The sequence below is a fragment of the Acanthochromis polyacanthus genome, chromosome 16 (genome assembly GCF_021347895.1).
Source record: "Acanthochromis polyacanthus isolate Apoly-LR-REF ecotype Palm Island chromosome 16, KAUST_Apoly_ChrSc, whole genome shotgun sequence".
NCBI classification, from domain to species: Eukaryota; Metazoa; Chordata; class Actinopteri; family Pomacentridae; genus Acanthochromis; species Acanthochromis polyacanthus.
The window spans coordinates 25,567,312-25,586,919 of NC_067128.1; the positions used below are offsets into that span (position 1 = coordinate 25,567,312).

Consider the following 19,608-nt stretch of genomic DNA (forward strand, 5'->3'; position numbering starts at 1 on the left):
CAATTCGACGATGTCATTTTAAACAGTCAAAACACCCATTTAGACTTTATGGACTAGTCAGAGTTGTAGTTGCAGATATCTCATACGTCACTGTGACTAACTTGGATTGTTGTGTATGATGCTGCTCATGCCAGGCTTTCACTGGATATCAGTTCAGCAAAGCATTTCAACAGTGTTAGCAGAAGCAGTAGCAGCTGCTATGGTGAATAGGACTTATAGAAAATGCCAAAAACAGAAAAAGCTTATCAAGAAGAAGTTTGTGAAACACAAGAGCTTCGTTCATCAGAGGCTTGTGGTCGAAATTCAGTAGAACTTTGGCCTCAGGCTGCTCTGACGTGTCAGTAAAACAGCTGCCATGTGCGGTTACTGTTACAGTGTTATAATACGTTTAAAAAGCACACCATTTCAGTGTTCCCCGTGCTGTAGTTTCCAGTGTAACTTCAGATATCTGCATTGCCATTTTGTCGAATCCAAACTCTAATTCAAGGTATTTGTAATTACATTGTGACTAGGCCAAGTTCTGGATTCTACATCACCATTCAAACTTAATTTAAGATTCGAAAAGGACAATGTTGAATTGAGGGGAGTTAGAGACATCTGGAGCCAGAACTATGACAAGTTACAATTAAACTGAAGATATTCGTCACTGGAATTACAGTCATAATTCACAATTCAAGAATGTGGATATTTGTAGATATCAGTTATAAGACAGGCCATCTCCATTTGTCCTGGAAGAATAACTTGTAAATTTCTGACTATTTCTGTTTTTGAAAAAAAAACACATCTTCAATGTATATAAGGTCTTGTTATTAAATATTAAAATAACTTTGCATAGGCTTTAGTCACTGTCCACTGGCAGCCTTGGCTCTCCCAACATATACAAGGTTGCCTGATACTAGGGGTTTGTAGCATATTTACCAACAGTGTTTTTTCTGTTGACTAATCAATTAATAAACTATACATTTTCAACTAGTGCCAGTGGAAATAACGACGCTGTATGTCTAGCTGGGGTCAATGGGGCAAAACAACAAATCTATGTCCTACTCCACTAACAGACCTCTGCGGCCATGTTGGTAGTTACAAACGTATTAGCTCGTTTTCTTCTTCTGCTTTTTTCCTGTGTGAAGCAAACGACATCTTTTGAGGGGTTGTTTGCTGTCCAACCAGACTAAAAGTGTGCTGTTAGGTGTCAGGGAGCTGCCTCAGTGTCAGCAGAGTGTCAGAGGGAGGAGGCAGGACGGAGCAGAGGAGTGACTTCTTTCAAAAATACTTCATCTGAGCTTGGACCGGTGCAGCAGCGGCGGTGTGGAGGCGGTGGAACATGACTCGTTACGGAAATAAATAACGGGACCGCGGGGACGGTAATATTTACACCGAAGAGGAAGCTACAAAACTCGGCGAATAGAGGAAGAGAAGAGAGAAAAGAAGAGCTAAAGTCAGTGCCACACGTTGCAGTGTTGATGTTGGTAATTGTCCACGAATACCTGCCGAAAATAGTCCCGGTAAGTAGAGCTCGTCTCAGATAGCATGTTAGAGGGATATAATGTGGTTATATGACTGTAAGTTAACCTTTTAGTCGCCCCAGACCTGAATTTTATCGTGAAATATTACTAGAGTTGGGCATTGAGAGGTTTCATGAACACATACATTCGAGAGAACAAGGTGAACAGGGAGTTAAACTTTTCTGCAACATGGCCGCTCAGATGTCACACAGCTTCCCAGAAGTAGGCAGAACTAAAAGAGCTTTCACTGCTCTTTTTGACATTACAGCAGTCTAAACTGTGCTCTGAAAACTGCCCCAAATATTCTGCTTAAAACCGTGTCCAGTGCGGCGTCCCTCCCTTCACAGAGAGTTGCGGTGGATCTAAGTCATGCCCACTTTTTAAATCAAAACTACTACTGACCTCCTCTGTGGGAGGAACGTTGTTCCATTCAAAAATCTGGCAAATTTACTTTACCTGGGCTATCGCCAAGCATACAAGCCATGTGGAGCTTAGCTTACTACTTTTTTAAAATCGAAAGTGTCCCTAATGTAATTCGGCACACAGTGTTAAGGATCTGATTGAAGAATAGCGACATGTTCATATATGCACAATTACAGTGCAACAAGCTGAATAGAAACAGATGTAGTAAGAATGTTAGAATAAGGATGCAAGTGTTAGGGTTGGTAAATCATTTCATCCGACCAGTTGGGTGAAATGAAATGGTTTAATAAATCATAATAACCTTTAATGAACCCTGTAGCAGATCATTTAGTGTGATATGTGGGATCAGATGAAATGATATATCACACCACATCCTGCCAAAACATGTTATTGGAGATGGCTTCAGCATTTTGGGTTCTCTGGCAGAATATGGCATTACCCAACCCCCCATCCCCACCCCTACAGTGTGTTGAGATGGTTTACCTTTGTGAAGACATAGCAGATATTCAGATTGTGGAAAGCCTATGCAAATTTGGTGTTTTGTCCAATTCTTAACTTCTTAATCTAAATGATCCTGCAAAATATTTTTTAAAAATACACTCTACAAAAGATACACTCTACACAGGGGATTGTATTTAATTCATGCATGATTTCAATAGCATGTCAAAGCTGTATTTGTTCATAAATCTGTTTAAATTATGGATTTTGTGGATCATTGCTGTTGTTCATGAGTATTAGCATTATCAATCATCTGCCAATTGCTCAATTGTTAAAGTTATTTAGTCTGTAAAATAGGTAGTAGATAGTAAAAAACATGCACATTCGAGTTTTACAGTGTCCAAGGGGGTGTCAAAAGAGATTGTGTCCTTGTTTCTATCTCCTTATTGAAAACATAATTATCAGCTTGTTGAATTTTAAAAGCACATGAAAAAGTCTAATCCAATGACTCTTTATTTCTTTGGTCAAGTTCATTAGCAGTCAGGGTAAATGTCAGCTCTGACAGAAACCTAATTAAGTGTTAAAACCGGAATCCTAGAGAAAGACTACACACCCAGGCAGGTTGCAGACTACTTTAAACTGTTTCTGGCCACAAGGAATGATCATGACAGATGGGGATCGCGGTAACTGATGGGTTGTGTCCCAAACTGTCCCCTGAAGGCAACATTTTTCCAGGTAGATACATAGTATGTACTTTAATTGAGCAGTGATCGATTTGTTTTCACCTCTAACTGGGCAAAATGAAAGGGCAAACAAGAATCAGACACCACACTTTTCCCGGCATCTACTACCCTACGCTTAAGCAGGTATTAAATTTTTTTTTAACAAGCATAATATTTTACCTGATTTACCTGTGGAAAATCTTTCATAGTGTCTTCACATCAGCTTCTACTTCATATACAGTAATTTCATTTGAGTGTCTCCATATGGAAAGATTTTAGTTGCTGTTGATTTACAGTAGTGCTGAACTGAGTTACTGTCTCCACTGTGGGTGGGGAGATAATAGCAGTGAGGGTGAAACCTATGATTAGCCACTTCTGGTTTATATAATTTCTCTGGAATTAAATTGCAGTGAAATTTAAGCATTCTTCATTTTGTTCATAGAAACAGTTGGATCAAGGACTCAGGGGGACTTCAGAGATCTCCAGCAGTTTACTGCTTGGCTTGTTTGATGCTTCTGAGCTCGTCATAAAAGGCAGTGTAATGACAGACTTATTTTCAGCACTGAATTACTAGTTTTTAACCATTGCTGAGGAGTAAATTTGTACAAGAGTTTGTTTTGAATTCCCGTTATGGTTAGTCTAAGGTCATTGACACCACAATATGTTTGCCCTCCAGCCTGTCTGTTTATTGATCTCCTCTGCAGCTTGGTGACCAAATCTACGGGAATCAAGTCCCTCCTTCAAGCATGTGACCGTCACAGAAAAAAAGATTAGGTCTGTGGCTGAGACCCTGATTTAAAAGCTGTCTCTGAGGAAGCGTTTGTGATCTTTGATTTCCAGCCCTTGATGTGTGTCATAAATGTGCACACATGGAGTGTTTTAGCTGGTTGAGCTCACTGTAGGCACCCTCACTGCTGCTTCTATTATGTCAAACCAAGTGAATGCTTTTATGCTGTTCTACTCTCTGGTTTGACATTCGACACAACTTTCACTTCCTGTCCCTTGAGCGTTGTTTTTCTTGCACTCATCTTGTTGCTTTCACCACCACAGTTTCTCACTCTTTGCTTCCTTCTGGGTCCTCAGTGCATCTCAGTTTCTCGTAGTGTTTTTCTTATCCTCACATCACATCTTCATCTGCTGTACAGTGGTCCCGCACCATATTGGGATTCACTTTTTGTGGTGTCACTGTATCGCAGATTTTTCAATTGCATTTGGTATCGCAGATTTTCCGCTTTATTTTGTGATATATCAATATTTTTATATATTAATTATTGTGGCGAGCTGCATTCAAGAACAGCACTGGGGAAAGAATATCTGCTTTTTGTGCACTCTGCAACTGGAAGATACTTTTAGTTTGACACACAGAAAGCACCTCTATAGAAAATGTGGCAGGAAGTCATCAAACACACTACACTTCATACTCACACTTAACCAAACTAATGAGGCTAACTAAACCACAAAAATACAATAAAACACAAACACACATAACAGTGTATATACCACAATAATGACATTTAAACACCCAACACCCCAAACACCCCAAACTCCCATGGTGCATTGCAGCACAACAACAGTCACAGTGAGCAGCTCTGCAATTGCTACATTATTTTAATTATTTTTGTGGTAAAATAAGCATTTTCTAGCTTAAAAATGAAAACAACACAAAAAATCTATAAAAAATAATAATTAAACCATATTTAAAGAATGCTTAATTGAAATTAAATTCTTAACGTACAGCGCTGGGTGCTGACTGACTCAGTGGCTGTAGCATGCATTCAGCATCTCACCTTGTCCATTTCACATAGATGTCTGATCGCTCAGCACAGTGTTGCTCTGCAGTGTTGTTCAGTGTGTGGGGAAAGTTTATAAAGCCTTAGTATATATATATATATAAATAGTAAAATAAATATGGTTGCTACTTCGTTGAGAGGAGTATTGTAAAACAGTTCAAGAGTACTCGTTGGTTTGGGCGTGCTGCCTCAGGTAGAACTGAGAGAATGAAATACGATCCATGAAGGCCAGTTTCAGTCATATATCCACAAGTTTGAAGGGGTTTTATTCAAGTAACTGTATTTTAGAACTGTACAGTTATCACAGCAGTAGTTGTTTTGGCTTTTGTTGTGACAATTGCCAGATGCATTGTAGAAATACGAAGAGTGCACCCAACATGTGCTTTCAGGAACTAAATATTCAAATGCAGCATTGTGCAAAAGCTGAGCCAGATTCATCTTTTTTTTGCTGGACAACCATGTCTAACTTAAGACAGGTGCTTGCTGTCATTGATTAGACTTTACAGTAGATATATCTACACTATATCTACAGTTCAGAATGTACAACCTCTCTGCCAGCCATCCAAACACCCTTGGGATGCTAGCTGCCCATCTTAAATGTGTAACCAGAGATGTGTTGCTTCTGTTTTTACCTGCTTGGTGACATCGACAGAGTCATGTGGCATCAGACTGGTTGTCTCTTTGTCAGCTCAGGGTTCGAAGGTCAGGAGTGAGACATTGAAAAGGCAGGGAGAGTTTTTGGGTCAACCTGCTTGTAGCTGCAGCTGAAGGTTTCTGTGTGAAAAATAAGTCCTGTGAGAGGTTAGCTGTGAACAAGAAGGGTTTTGTTTTTTATATCTGTGTGTTTTTTCCCGCATAGCTTAACCAACAAAGGTTTTGAAAAGAGGGGTTTCAGAATGATATTTCTGTGTATTAAAGCCTACTGTTAAAAAAAGGGCTGCATAGTGGTGTAGTGGTTTGCACTTTCACCTTGCAGCAAGAAGATCCCCGGTTCAAATCCCGGGGTGGGCCTGGGATCTTTCTGCATGGAGTTTGCATGTTCTCCCTGTGCATGTGTGGGTTTTCTCCGGGTATTCCGGCTTCCTCCCACAGTCCAAAAATAGGTTGTTACTAGAGGTACGGATACGCTGAGGTTAATTGATTACTCTAAATTGCCCGGTGTGAATGTGTGGGTGATTGTTTGTCTGTATATGTAGCTCTGCGACAGACTGGCGACCTGTCCAGGGTGTCCCCTGCCTTCGCCAGAGTCAGCTAGGATAGACTCCAGCACCCCCTGCGACCCTAGTGAGGATAAAGCGGTGTATAGAGAATGGATGGATGTTAAAAAAAAACCTTTGAAATTCTGTGACATCCAAAATTAAACAGTTTGTTTTGTTAGTTTTTCAGCTAGAGTTATTTGTTGTCAGGCAATAAAAGGGTAATATTTGCTGGTTGTGCCTTCTCAAATTGGAGTATTTTGAGTATTTGTGATTTTTTTTTCAACTTACATGTTAATGTCCTGATGTCTACTTCGAGATCATACTTAATATAGATGAAAATACAGTGCTGTGAAAAGCATTTGCGCCTTCCTGATGTCTTCTATTTCTGAATAGAATATTTCTCTTTTTCGTGCTAGTGTAAAGGGTCATTTAGAGGCTAAATGAAGCCTATAGGTACAGCAATGTCAGTGTCTAAAGTTGTAGTAGTCAGTACTGTAAATTTATCATATATAACACAAACACACACTGTGGAGGTCCTGTCAGGGCAGACAGTGAGAATAGCGAGCAGCTGCAAGTGGTAATGTGGTCATGTGGCATGCATGGGTGTGGTGTGCAGAGGGTGATAAACACCCTCTTAGCCCTCTTTAGTGCCCCCTCGCCTGTCTGACGCCTGTTTCTATTGGGGTCATCGTGCTGCTTCTTCTTTCCCTCTTGAGATGTTTTAGTTGGTGGATTCACCCACCAATCACAGCAGTCTGTCCAGTGTTTCTGCTGACACGGAAAGATTTTTGGCTACAGATTCAGGCCTGCAATCTGTTTGTTTTATATGGAGAGCAACTGATATTTAAGGACAGGTGTGTGTATGAGTGTGTGAAATAGAGTGCGTGATGCTTGTGGTAGGGAAGACGAGGTTTGTTTGTTTTAAGGACCATTTGTCTTGCTCAGGTGTTGGCCCTGTGTAGCCACTGTTCTGGTGAGACACTGGAGAGAGTGTGTGTGGTGGTTGTTATTGGACAGGTGCACCGGTTGGGTGGTCTGCACTGATGCAGCACCTGGTTTACACACTGTCACATTATACTACAGCACACCCAGACAAACATCATAAATCATAAGTAGAATTTAAAAACGCTCCATAACTACACAAATACCATGCAATTTTCCATACAAAGCTAAATAATACTTGGATGTAATGGTTGTAGTTATCATTTTACAGCTAGACTGTGACAGAGACATAGTGGAGTACAGCTGTAGCTATATATTGGTTAGTGATGACTACAACAAGGAACAATACACAAGGAAGCATCAACAGTGATTGCATAATTGCATAATTAGTCCCGCACTGCAGGTTTAATGTTCCAAAATAGAATTTCTAAGTGGAGGGAGCCATATTCGGACACTATGAACCAAACCAAATATTCGGATATTTGTCATTAATCGGGGCCAAATATCCGAAGCCCAGAAACTGCTATTCGGGCCAGCCCTACTATAGTGCCATGTTTTGTCTGCACAGCAACCAAGCCAAGAGTATTGCTGTGTTTAGAGCCGTTGGCCATACCAAGCTGAGTGGACATCGTTAAAACTGGTGGGCAGAATTAAACATGCATGAATCCTATGAGAGTTCTGTGTTTCTGTGTTCAATATACGGAGGGATATGTGAAATCCAGATACAGAAACATGTAAAACACTTTCACTGTTAGCAGATTCTCAGTGCATTATTGACAAAAAAACATTGTCTAAATAAAATATATTCTAATCCAATCAGTCATATTTAAAATTTCCTTCTTAGAGATGCACTGTCTTATGTTAATGCAGATTTTTACATTAGCACAAACAAAATGAAAGTGAAAGCAGGGTTCTGTTTATATGTGAAAGTGCAACAAACATATTTTGTCCCTAAAAGCAATACCGTAAATGTTTGTGGTCTTAGCATGGATAAAAAAAAAAAATACTAATGATCATTTTTGCCATAATCGTCCAACCATGCTTTGGCATTTAAATGTCCATCTATAGCACAATAATCACATTGTCTATGTGATATCTATCCAGCTGTCATACTTCTGAAGCCCACTGACTGTCTGTCTGTTGTAGTTTGTCTGGATTCATATTCAGTCTGTTTTTAAATCTTCCGTCCCCCACGTGAATTGAGTTGGACCGTATTTGTGAAACAATATTGCTGACACTGACTGTTATAGCTGATTTTGTAAAGATTTTATTTTGGGTCGAATTTAATTGGCTCTTTGCTGCTCAGTATTTGCCTTCTTTCCTAATGTTTGTTTACAAAACACCACATTATGTGCTACAGAAACAATCATCAGGTGAAGGATGAAGTGCCTTAAACCTGCGTTGTTTCTCACAAGAAGGCGCGACTAACTGATCACAAAGAGAAAAGTCAAGTTGGATACAGTTCTGTGAGAAAGTGACCCTACTTCTCCCTTTATCTTACCTGAGCAAACATTTTCCTCATGAGTTAATGGTCACAGTCTGTAGTTTCAGGACTTCTTGACATGGCGTGCTGTTCATTTTGTAAATTATGGTCCCATTTACAGTGAAATGACTATAGGGTCCACAAACCAATGTGAATCATCACAGTCACTACGTCCAGCTTTTAGATACAGTTTCTGTCTACAAGTAGTCTAATGTAACAATCTGCAAATATACTATGCATATATGTAAACCATGCCAAGTACAGAAGGTGTTGTGCTTTTCCCACAATCTGAGTCTAATTTAGGGAATACAAGAGTAATCTTTGTAGTAGCTGTTGTACAATTCTCATAGTATAGATCCTTCAGCAAGAGTGAACCTCCAAATACAGTAAGTCTTAAAATATGTAGTTAGTGGCATTTTAACATAGCTCAAAATGTAAAATTAGCCATGGTCAGGGTCCTTCAGCATATCAGCAGTGGACTAAAATGTGATTATACCTACTTTATCTCCAAATAGATGAACATGAACATGTGTGCTGCTCTTAAGAAATCTGTAGAGATCTGGGAGTTGTGTTGTGTTTGTGTCAATTAGAGTGTGTCCCCAAAGAGCCTTTGACATTATTGTCTTCAGACTGAAAAGACTTTTCAATCAATCTTTCACTTCTGTCTTTGTCTCTTTGCTAGACGTCTTTTACTGAGGATCCTCTGTCCTGTGTGACCCCCTGACACAGAGAGGTATGTACACACACACACACACACACACACACACACACACACACACACACACACACACACACACACACACACACACACACACACACACACACACACACACACACACACACACACTCGTACACGCACGTACACGCACACACGCACAACCTATATGGTGATACAGAGGCATTAGTAAAAGTGGAGAACTCAGCTGTGTTTTCTAAACCCTCACTAAGCTGGAGTTGAGTTGAAGACTGAAAATGTGTCCTCGGGTTCAGAGTGTGTGTATTCAGAGCAGTGTGTGTTGTTTGTGTATTTGTTTCCATGAGGCTCAGCAAATGTCAGGCATAATAAAACACCATGGTGCAACACAAGTGTGGATTGCCACCCACACAAACACAGAAATGCAGCACACATGCAGTCAGCTGTAAATACTGTATCTCTCTATGTCACTTCTTTTCTCTGTTCTTACCCGATACTTTATGTAACTGAGGTCCTAAAGAAAAGAGAATTAACTCCTCTGTCCGTCATCTGCAGGATTAGTTTTACTTTTTCTACTAAGTGCGTACATATTTACCATTTACAGATCAGAAGCACCGGTATTTACTGTAATCTCACATTTTTATTTTGCAGATGCACAAGCACTTCAAAAACAGTCCGTTATATGTCTTGCCTCTGTGACAGCTACACTATTGTCTAAGCAGTGTGTTTCATTACCTGCTTGTGGTACACCAATACCATTACTTTTTTCCCTAATATTGTAATGACTTACTCTTGATAGCAGAAACTTTAAGATTTGTATGTTTGATTTAAAAAATTAAACAAAGCCCTTTTCTGGATATACTGAATTTTTATTATGACCTCTTCCAGAAAAATGATGAGACGGATGTTTCCTATTTATTCACCTGCATCCACTTTTTGTTACAATATTGCTTCAGAAAGTTCAAACTATTTATGTTTTGTTGAGTATTGAAGCACAGTGAGAAGTATTTAGAAATATTGAAACTTTGCATTTTAAAAATATATCTATGCGTAAGAAGAGTTTAAAAATTGTTCAACAGAACACACATCTGTTTATTATCACCCACCATTACACCATATTAATTTAACCTGTATTTTACTGTGTCAGGTGAAGTCTGGTCAGGCAGCTGTTAGGATGTAGGTGATTAGTTGGCAAACGAATAAATGTTGCTAGCCTTGCAAATCAGAACCTGCAAAAACAGTTGGTTAAACAAAATATTGTTCTGATGTCCAGTGACTATTAACTGTTGCATCTCACTTTTTACTTAGCTTCCCTATTCCTGTGCTGAAGCCCAGATGTTGTAAACCAGCAAGGTGGAAGGTGGGACAAATTAGGTGGGAAAACCAGCACAGTTTGGCAATAATTTGATTAAGAACATCAAAATAAAGTTGTGTGTAAGGTGCATCAAAATAAATTGGCATGTAACTACTCCACCAGAGCAATGTCTAATATTCATGATATTTTAATAAAATCACTTTATTCCTTGAGCGTGATTGAAACATTTGCCAAAAATAAATTCTTTACATCAGATTCTGTGAAAGCTAAAGATTCTGCGCTTCTCAGGGCAACCGAGAAACCGTTAGTAACTCTGCTGCTACCAACAGTCACATGAAAAAAATTGGCTGATCATTTCCCTGAAATGGGCTGAACTGCAGGCAGTTGTAAGGGACATGAATGGAAACCAATTTAAAATATAAATATTAAAATATTTAGTATGTAGACTCACGATATTCACCTGTAGGGGAAAAAAAATTATTGCAGTTTTTTTCATTTTTTGTAAAATGTCCATTCATTGACTTATGCTGATCTGGGTTGCGGAGGCAGCAGACGAAGCAGGTCATTCCAGATGTCCCTCCCCTCAGCAATGCTTTCTAGCTCTTCCTGGTGGATCCCTCCAGCGAGTTCTGGAACAGCCCCAGGGTCTCCATTTTCGGAAAACCTTTTGCTTCTGCGACTGCCACCCTTTTGGCCGACAGGTACCTGTCAGCTGCTTTAGGAGATCCTTGAGTAAGCCATACCTGAAAGGCCCCCTTCTTCGGCCTGATGACTTCCCTCACCGCTGGTGTCAACCGACGGGTTTTTGGGTTGCTGCCACGACAGGCACCAGTGACCTTCAGGCTACAACTCTTAACAATCTCCTCTTGCATGGAAGCTTTGAGCATGGCCCACTCAGATTCCATGTCCCCAACCTCCCCCAGGATACTCTTCTGGATGTGGGAGTTGAAAACCCTGCTGACAGAGGCCTCCGCCAGACGTTCCCAGTTCAGCCTCACGACACATTTGGGTTTACCAGGTCTGTCCAGCAGCCACCATCGGATCCAACTCACAACCAGGTGATGATCAGTTGACAGCTCTGCTCCTCTCTTTTACCCTGGTGTCTGAAACATGGCCGCAGGTCTGATTATAACTATAAAGTCGATCAATAACCTTTAGCCTATGGTGCTGTGGTACCAGGTACTCTTATGAACTACCTGGTCTGTGACTAGCACAGAAGTCCAATAACAAAACACCACTCGGGTTCAGATCGAGCATTCTGTTCCTCTCATTCACTCCTCTCTGGGTTTCTCCGTCATTGCCCACGTGAGCGTTGAAGTCCCTCAGGAAAACTGTGGAGTCCCCAGGTGGCACCCCTTTCAGGACACCACCCAGAGACTCTAAGAAAGCCGAATACTCTGAACTGCTGTTCGGTGCATAAGCACAAACAACAGTCAGAATTTTCCCCTTCGTGACACACAGCCGCAGAGAGGCAACCTTCTCATTCTCTGGGCAGAACTCCAACAAAGCAGCGCTCAGCTGGAGGCTCGTGAGTATCCCCACACCTGCCCAGCGCCTCTCACCCCGGAAAACTGGGAAAAGGAGAAAGTCCAACCCCTCTCCAGGATTCAGGTTCCAGAACCCTTGCCGTGCATGGAGGTGAGCCCGACTATGTCTAGCCGGTACTGCTTTGCTTCCAGCACCAGCTCAGGTTCCTTCCCTGCCAGTGACGCGATGTTACACATCAAAAAACTGAGGTTTTGCTGTTTTCTCCTAACAACTCTACTCGGATGGTCAAAGCTGAGCTCGGCTCTTTAATGCAAGCTGTAAGCCCTGTTGTGACAAATCTGGGTGTAAAGATGGACTCTGTTTTTAAATTCGATGCCCAATCAGTCCAGCTTTTATCATTTGAGGCAACTTGCCAAAGTGAAACCTTTTTTATCTCGTCACAACTTTGAAATTTTGATCCACGCTTTTATTACCACTCGTTTAGATTACTGCAGTGCACTTTACTCAGGAATCAGCAAAACTTCACTGTAGGGATGGGAATTTCGACTAATTTCCCCACTGACTAGGACGCTTTAGAAAGTCGCTAGATTTAGCGAGAAAGTCGCTAAGTTGGCAACACTGGTTTCTGCTTACACAGCCGACAGGCGACCTTGTTGTTATCTGCTGCGTCAAAATACTGCCAAACGGTGCTGATTTTCTTACGCGGGACCGTCGCCATCTTCCCACTTTGCCCTTCCAAACTTTCTTCCCCAAACTGTGTAACCCTCCCCCCTGCTGCGTGTGCGTGTGAAGGGAGGGGAGGAGGCGCAATTATCTCCCTGGCTGCTCAGCCTGTTTACAAAGAAGCCGAGGCAGAGGCGCGAAGAACAAGGTGCATGATGCTTAATGCAGCGTTTAACCGACTAGTAAAATACTAATTGTTTAATAAATGAGTAGGTGGTTAAACGATTAAACGACTAGTCACGCACATCCCTACTTCACTGTTGAGACTACAGCTGGTTCACAATGCTGCCGGTCGCCTTTTAACAGGATCACAGAAATTTAATCACATAACTCCCATCCTGCGATCCCTCCACTGGCTCCCCGTGCACCTCCGTATTGATTTTAAACTTCTTTTATTTGTTTTTAAATGCCTTCATGGTTTGGCACCCCTGTACCTGTGTGATATGCTGGTTCCCCACACCCCATGTCACTCACTGAGGTCGGCAGATCAAGCCTTACTTGGTGGTGCCGAAGACCAAAAAGAAGCTGAGGGGTGATCGTGCTTTTTCTGTGGCTGCTCCTAAATTGTGGAATGAGCTACCACTAAATATCAGACTGGCTGATTCTCTCCCTACTTTTAAATCAATTTTAAAAACACATTTTTTTAACTTGGCGTATGGCTCAGCTTAGAACTGACTTTTATTGTACAACCTGTGTTTTATGTCTTATTTTATATTCACACTATTTTATTTATATTTTATTCATTTTATTTTGTTTTAATGTGTACAGCACTTTGGTTGACAGTGTTGTTTTTAAAGTGCTTTAGAAATAAAGTTGGATTGGACTGCATCTTGGGAGACCCTACCGGAGGTTATAAAATAAATAATCACTTTTCAGTTTTTTTTTATGATATATGGTTTTTTGACATTGTTGTACTGCAGATCAGACATTTTTAAAGTCTCTCCATTTTCAATCATGATTGTGTTGTTTCCATAGAGGTGCTGGTGCATTGGAAATGAGCTCACAGTGAGGAAAATTGTGACAGGAGCAAAAAATGCCCAGAAACTGCTTGGAGTTCACGGAGTTCAATACATGCAATCATTTTTTCACAATGTTTAACTTCGCCAAATACATTGCACTCGATTTTCACTATTTTCTTAATGTTTTGTTACTTTTAGACTTCTTGACTCATGTGAATTTAAATTTCTGTTAGCTGACAGGAAAAGTCATCATCAGAACCCTCCCTCACAGATGTAGGTGCATATTGATACAGTCTTGGGTGAAAGACTATTAAATCTAAAAGCCACATTCCAAACAAATTTTGATTCATTTTCTGTGGCCAGTCTATTCTGCTGTGACCAGTGAGTGGGAAAGTGACAGACAAGCTGTTTCTAGCCCTCTGGCATATTTAGCGTTAATTGCTGGAATCGTAAGTACATCTGCGATGATTTAAAGCTTTCAGAGTTAAAATGGGAAGCAAATCTCACAGACCAAATGTTCCTCCATGTCAGCTTTACACACAGAGACAGACGGTGACAGACAGACAGGGTGTAGTTATCACCAAGGCCAGGCTAGAAATAACAATTTACTCACCATGGGAGTGGTAACTGGTGAGCGAGTGAGATTTTTGGATGCAGTCATAGCTCTTTTTTTGGCTCATATATGTGACCAATCTTAAAAGTTTTTTAGTCAGGCCCCAAAATTTCAGCAACAGACATTTATTGACTCATACAGCATGTCAGCTTCCTTCCCATTTGGATAGTGGAAGCTAAAGATATGTTAAAGATGAATTGTTCAGTTATGTAATCTGCAACTACTTGGTGTTTTTTTCATGCATAAATGGTTCATGGTTCCAGATTCTTAAATGAAAGGATTTGCTGCTTTACTTTGTCTTCTGTGATGGTAAACTAAAAATCTTTTTGCTTTTAGTAAATTGTGATGGGCGTTTCATGGCATTTTACAGTGCAAATGATTAAAATATTACTTCAAAATAAACTAAAGATAAATTGATAAGGAAAGTGATCATTAAATGGGCTACACAAAATAAAAAACAACCTACATGTGAGCCTGTTTAACAAGCACCAGTAAACAATATAAAAAGTGCTAGTCTCCTCTGTAGTGGCAGTAGCTGCCTATCCAGAGCTGCATAGTGCGAAACAAACCTGAAACTAACTGATCAGTTAAATTGATCTTCGTGCTTTATCTATACATCTGAATGCACTTTCTTCACCAAGGTCCAAATGTGTCTGTGACAATCAAGACTTTACCACACATGTTTGTTATTTATACTATATCCACCTTTTTGCACGATAAGTGGACTGATGGGAGTTGCAGCAGAGAAACATGAGAGTTACCTTTTTGCAAAGGTTGTCTAATGTACAGCTGTGGTAGTGTCTAACTAAAGAAGGGAACTATGCCAAGTCCAGGCATTAAGACTGTAGAGATCCTCAGAGCACTCATCTGCTCTAAGTATCAAGGACAGCATGAAAACCAATACTCTGAAACTTAGCTGATGCCAAAGCTCTGAATTCATGATGGTACTTGTTTTCTATGTATGATCAGAAACATTTTGTCCACACCTAAAAGCTAGTTTGCAAACGGTGTAAAAGAGCATTTGGACCAATGGAGGAAACACCTCAAAGTTATCTAAACAAATTGCTGTTCAAAATGTTACTGTAAAAATACTAAATAACTTTGTGTAGGTTTGTATGTGTGATAGCGCACTGTGTGTTTCAGTTGTGTTTTTAAAAAAAAGAGTTTAAAAAAAGAGTACATTGGTTTGGCTTGTTTACTGTTTGCACAGCCAGTGGTGGAATTTCACTGATCATGACATGAAATTTCTGGTGTCATGACCTCTATATATACTACACAGCAAACTCCACTATGTTGTACATCTTTTTCACATTGTGATGCTCGCAGTGTAATGTTTAGCTGAGACAATTGAGATTAATTGTAAATTTGCTAATTGTATTGTTTCGAATTGCAAACGTTGATTTGTGATGTGAAACACATTACGAACTTACTGTAGATCCTGATATCTTCTGGGTCCAACTCGTCCCTCACAGTAATTTACTGTTAAATCTCAAATTTGGCACTTGGTATGGGCTGTCACTGCAAGTCAGGTGTTTAAAAAAAAGTTACACTTGCAACTGTATTAACAGTCTCTGGAGTCTGTTTACGAGTGTGTGCCAGAGTAAAAGCAGTGAAACAGCTGTATAGAGATGTAAAGGAATGTGTGTGAGTGTGTTTCTGAGAGAGAGTGACTGAAAGGAGGAATCCTTCTTTTGTTTGGATGAAGCATGAAGTCTCCTAGGAAGCTTTCAAATCCTCTCTGGAATGTGTGTGTGTGTGTGTGTGTGTGTGTGTGTGTGTGTGTGTCAGGGTGGGCTTGTCACCACATTTATACAAGGAATGCAAATATTTGTGTGTTTCAGTTTTGTGGTGTAGTGTAACTGTTACCATGGTGACTCATATCCTCTAGTGTTTTCCTGTGTCACCTGACAGAGATGGGTGACAAGTTTCTTTCTTTCTTTCTTTCTTTCTTTCTTTCTTTCTTTCTTTCTTTCTTTCTTTCTTTCTTTCTTTCTTTCTTTCTTTCTTTCTTTCTTTCTTTCTTTCCCCTGCCCTCCCACCCTCTTTCTCTTTAAGTGCCAACCTTCAGATCAGATTTCATCAGCTGCTCTCATTAATGTGTTTATTTAACAGGCACTCAACTCATCCTCTGGTGGCCCTGAATTTGACTCTGTGAGCCTGCCTCAAGTTAGTGTGTGTGACTGGGTGTGTCAGCTTAAATGTAAAAAATTTAGTCAGTCTGTTTGTTGTGTGTAATTCGTGGTTTTTATTTACCATATTTCCTTGTGCCTGTACCGCTCAGCTCAACATAACCACAATATCTCTTTCCTATCTGGGTTCACAAAGACTAACAACCACAGTCAGGCTTAGAGGTCACATGATGCTGGTTATCAACTTGTTGAGTCAACTCAGGAATTCTGAACCTATCTCTGAGCACGTTCACATAAAGTGGTGGTGTTGGCACTAGACACCCCGTCACACTGCTGGTACAGTAGAGCTGCATATTTCTCACAAGAAGAACAAACCATAATTCTATGAATATGAAGAATTAAAAAATATAACAAAGGGTATAAAAGCAGGTAAACAACCTGTCAAAAACTATACACTGTCTGATTGTCTAACTTAAATAGCTGTTTAAATTAGACATTGAATGTCTAATTGAATGTCTAATTTAAGTTACACCTTCAGACAGTTTATAGTTTTAGTTTTAGTCAATTAAGTACTATAATGCATATTTTAGTGCTGGGCAACAATTAAAATTTTTAATCACGTGATGTTCTGTGATTAATCACAGTTAATCACAGTATTATGTGCAGGATTAAATGAATTTAAAATTAGTGTATTCTGCACTTCTATTTTAAAAGTACTGCTATGTGAACATTCAAACATTTATCAGGGAGTAGCATAAACAGTTTATGTTCAGTAGCAGCTGTCCCTGTTAGAGTGAGGTGAAGTGGTCGAGCACAAAAAATACACAGCTGGGACTGACTGTGCAGAAGATTGTTAGTCTGTGAAATCCATGTTTGTACTTTTTTTGGAGAATCTCAGACAACAACAAAAAAAGCACTTCCAGTGACACAGGTTGAGGTTCATACACGCCGTCATTCGTTGCAATCCTAAGAACATTCCTCAGACCGACATCTTCCACAATGCTAATCGGAATGCAGTCTATAGCTAAGTACTTCACTGCGGCTTTTGTTAGCTTGTCGTGTTTTACTTTGTCTCTGTTTCTCCCACACGCTCCACTGTTAGTTTGGGTGAAACGTGATGACGCTCATCTCAGTCAACATCCAGCCCTCCTGTGACCCATGTTTTGTCTGTCTGTGTATTCAGAGCCAGTGAGCAATGGACTTTCTGAATAATAATAATAATAATAATAAAACTACGTTAATGTGCAATATAATAATTTTTACCGTTAGGCCTGAAACAATTCCTCGAGTTATTCGAGTAATTCGATTACTAAAATTCCTCGAGGCAAAATTCTCTGAAGCGAGGCTTTCTTTAATCAACTAAATGCTAGACTCCGGGTTATGAAATGGCAGACCGCGGTCTGAGGTCAGACCCAGACTTCATTCAGTACAAACTGGATCCTTAATTTTGATGGGACGCTTCTATTTTAACTATTTTCTGTTGCAACGCCGGCATTGGGCTCGAAAAGAGAAAAGATAGGACTGCATTGCCAATCTACCAGTGGAATGAGGGCAACGCAGCTTTTGCTCTCAGTCAAACTAATATCACTAGCACCTGGGAAGTAGAGTGGGTGCGGGTCTTAGAAAGATCCAGCTGCATTTGAGTCCATACCAGAGAGCACAGTATTCCATGCAGAAAGATCCTGGGAAGGCCGGGATGCGAACCGGGGATCTTCTAGCTGCAAGGTGAAATCCAACCACCACTCCACTGTGTATTATATTATATTATATTATATTATATTATATTATATTATATTACAGCCATGGCCATAAGTTTGGACACAAGTACCATGACGCTTGTGAATCTTAGAAAATACCACAAAATTGTCACTTACAATATAAATACCAGTCATAGCCATCAACCAAAATGAAATATATTTCATTTTGGTTGATGGAAGTGTCTTGAAGTGTCTTCATTAGAAATAAGTCTTAAACTATATTGGGTCTCTTACAAATAAATTTATTAAATATAGAGAAAAGCAACTGTGAGAATAAGTTTGTTGGTTATATAGAAACATAAAAGGTGAGTTCTGGTCCTTCAGGACTGGTGCACAAGATATCAAGAAGTCAAAATCAGTATTCATTATTAGAGTCCATACACTAGAAGATGGGAGTTTAGGGGGAGCACTGTGTGAAAACAGGGATGGTGCACACATCATAATGCAGTCTCTCAAGGGTATCTCATTAATAGAGTTGTAGTGAGTCGTACACTTAAAAGATGCCACAAATAGACTATTGAATCAAATGAAGATCCTTGCTTGCAAGTTCTACATTGCTGGCCCATCTTGACATACAGTGGGCATCAATGTTTGTTTCAGAAAGCTACAGATAATGGAGAAGAGGGGATATCTTATGTTTGAGTTTAAGTAGGTCTGATAATTCTGGAGGTCACAGAGAACATACATTTTTAGAAACAACAGTTCAGCATCCACACACATGTAAGAACTAGTCATTACCCTGATCATTGTAGGACTTCTTATTTATTTTTACAGGTGAATTTTTTTTACATCTGAGCCAAGGGTTCAATCTGTCTTATTTTGTCTCATTTGTTTTTCAGTGCTCGAACAGAAACTCTTATACTGAATTTCCCTGCTGTTCTGTGTTTCATGCAGGATGGTGATGGAGGAGGGGGGTCAGAGAGACAGAGGGAGGGGGATCCAAACCATGGCAGGAGCAGAGGGGAGGCAGATCTTTGTAGAGCTTGGTGAGTGACCTTCAACCATTAATACAAGCCTTACATGGCCTCTGCATGGAACCCAGGACTTCTAGCTAATCATGCTGCTCTGCTCTGAGCTTTAAAGTGTAACAGCCTTGTTCGCCACATTTTAAATGAATAAATAAATAAATGAATAAAACTTTATTGTGTGTAGCAGAACATGTTTTTAAATATATCACACCACAGCCAGTAATAAGGACATGTATCTATTCTGAGAGATTACAGTCTGGCAATGATGCTTGTGACACTGCATAGTGACCCAGCAAAATTTCTGAATATCTTCTTCTTCTTGTACAGCGGAGCAGAACTTTGATGCCATTTGTCTTTCTACATATCGAACAGCCTGCAAGCTCAGATTTATACAGAAGAGATGCAACCGTAAGTCGGCACTGGAGTTATTAAGATAATGGCATGATGGTGTAAATTTCCCTAA

The 19,608-nt window shown here is 40.0% G+C and overlaps 1 protein-coding gene across 7 annotated transcripts in view; it reads left to right on the forward strand.

The window, feature by feature from the left end:
* The window catches only part of LOC110955027 (dystrobrevin beta-like), a 57,219-nt gene that overhangs the window by 15,567 nt on the left and 22,044 nt on the right, over positions 1–19,608 (forward strand). For 3 of the 7 annotated variants that reach the window (XM_022199834.2, XM_022199835.2, XM_022199830.2), the window contains exons 1-4: positions 1,191–1,502; positions 9,182–9,232; positions 19,072–19,163; positions 19,473–19,553. In XM_022199834.2, the coding sequence (XP_022055526.2) occupies positions 19,073–19,163; positions 19,473–19,553 (172 nt within the window). In that variant the 5' untranslated portion in view covers positions 1,191–1,502; positions 9,182–9,232; position 19,072. Of the gene's footprint in view, positions 1–1,188; positions 1,503–9,181; positions 9,233–19,071; positions 19,164–19,472; positions 19,554–19,608 lie in introns of those variants that run through there. The other 4 variants (XM_022199831.2, XM_022199833.2, XM_022199832.2 and 1 more) reach the window with 4 other exon arrangements.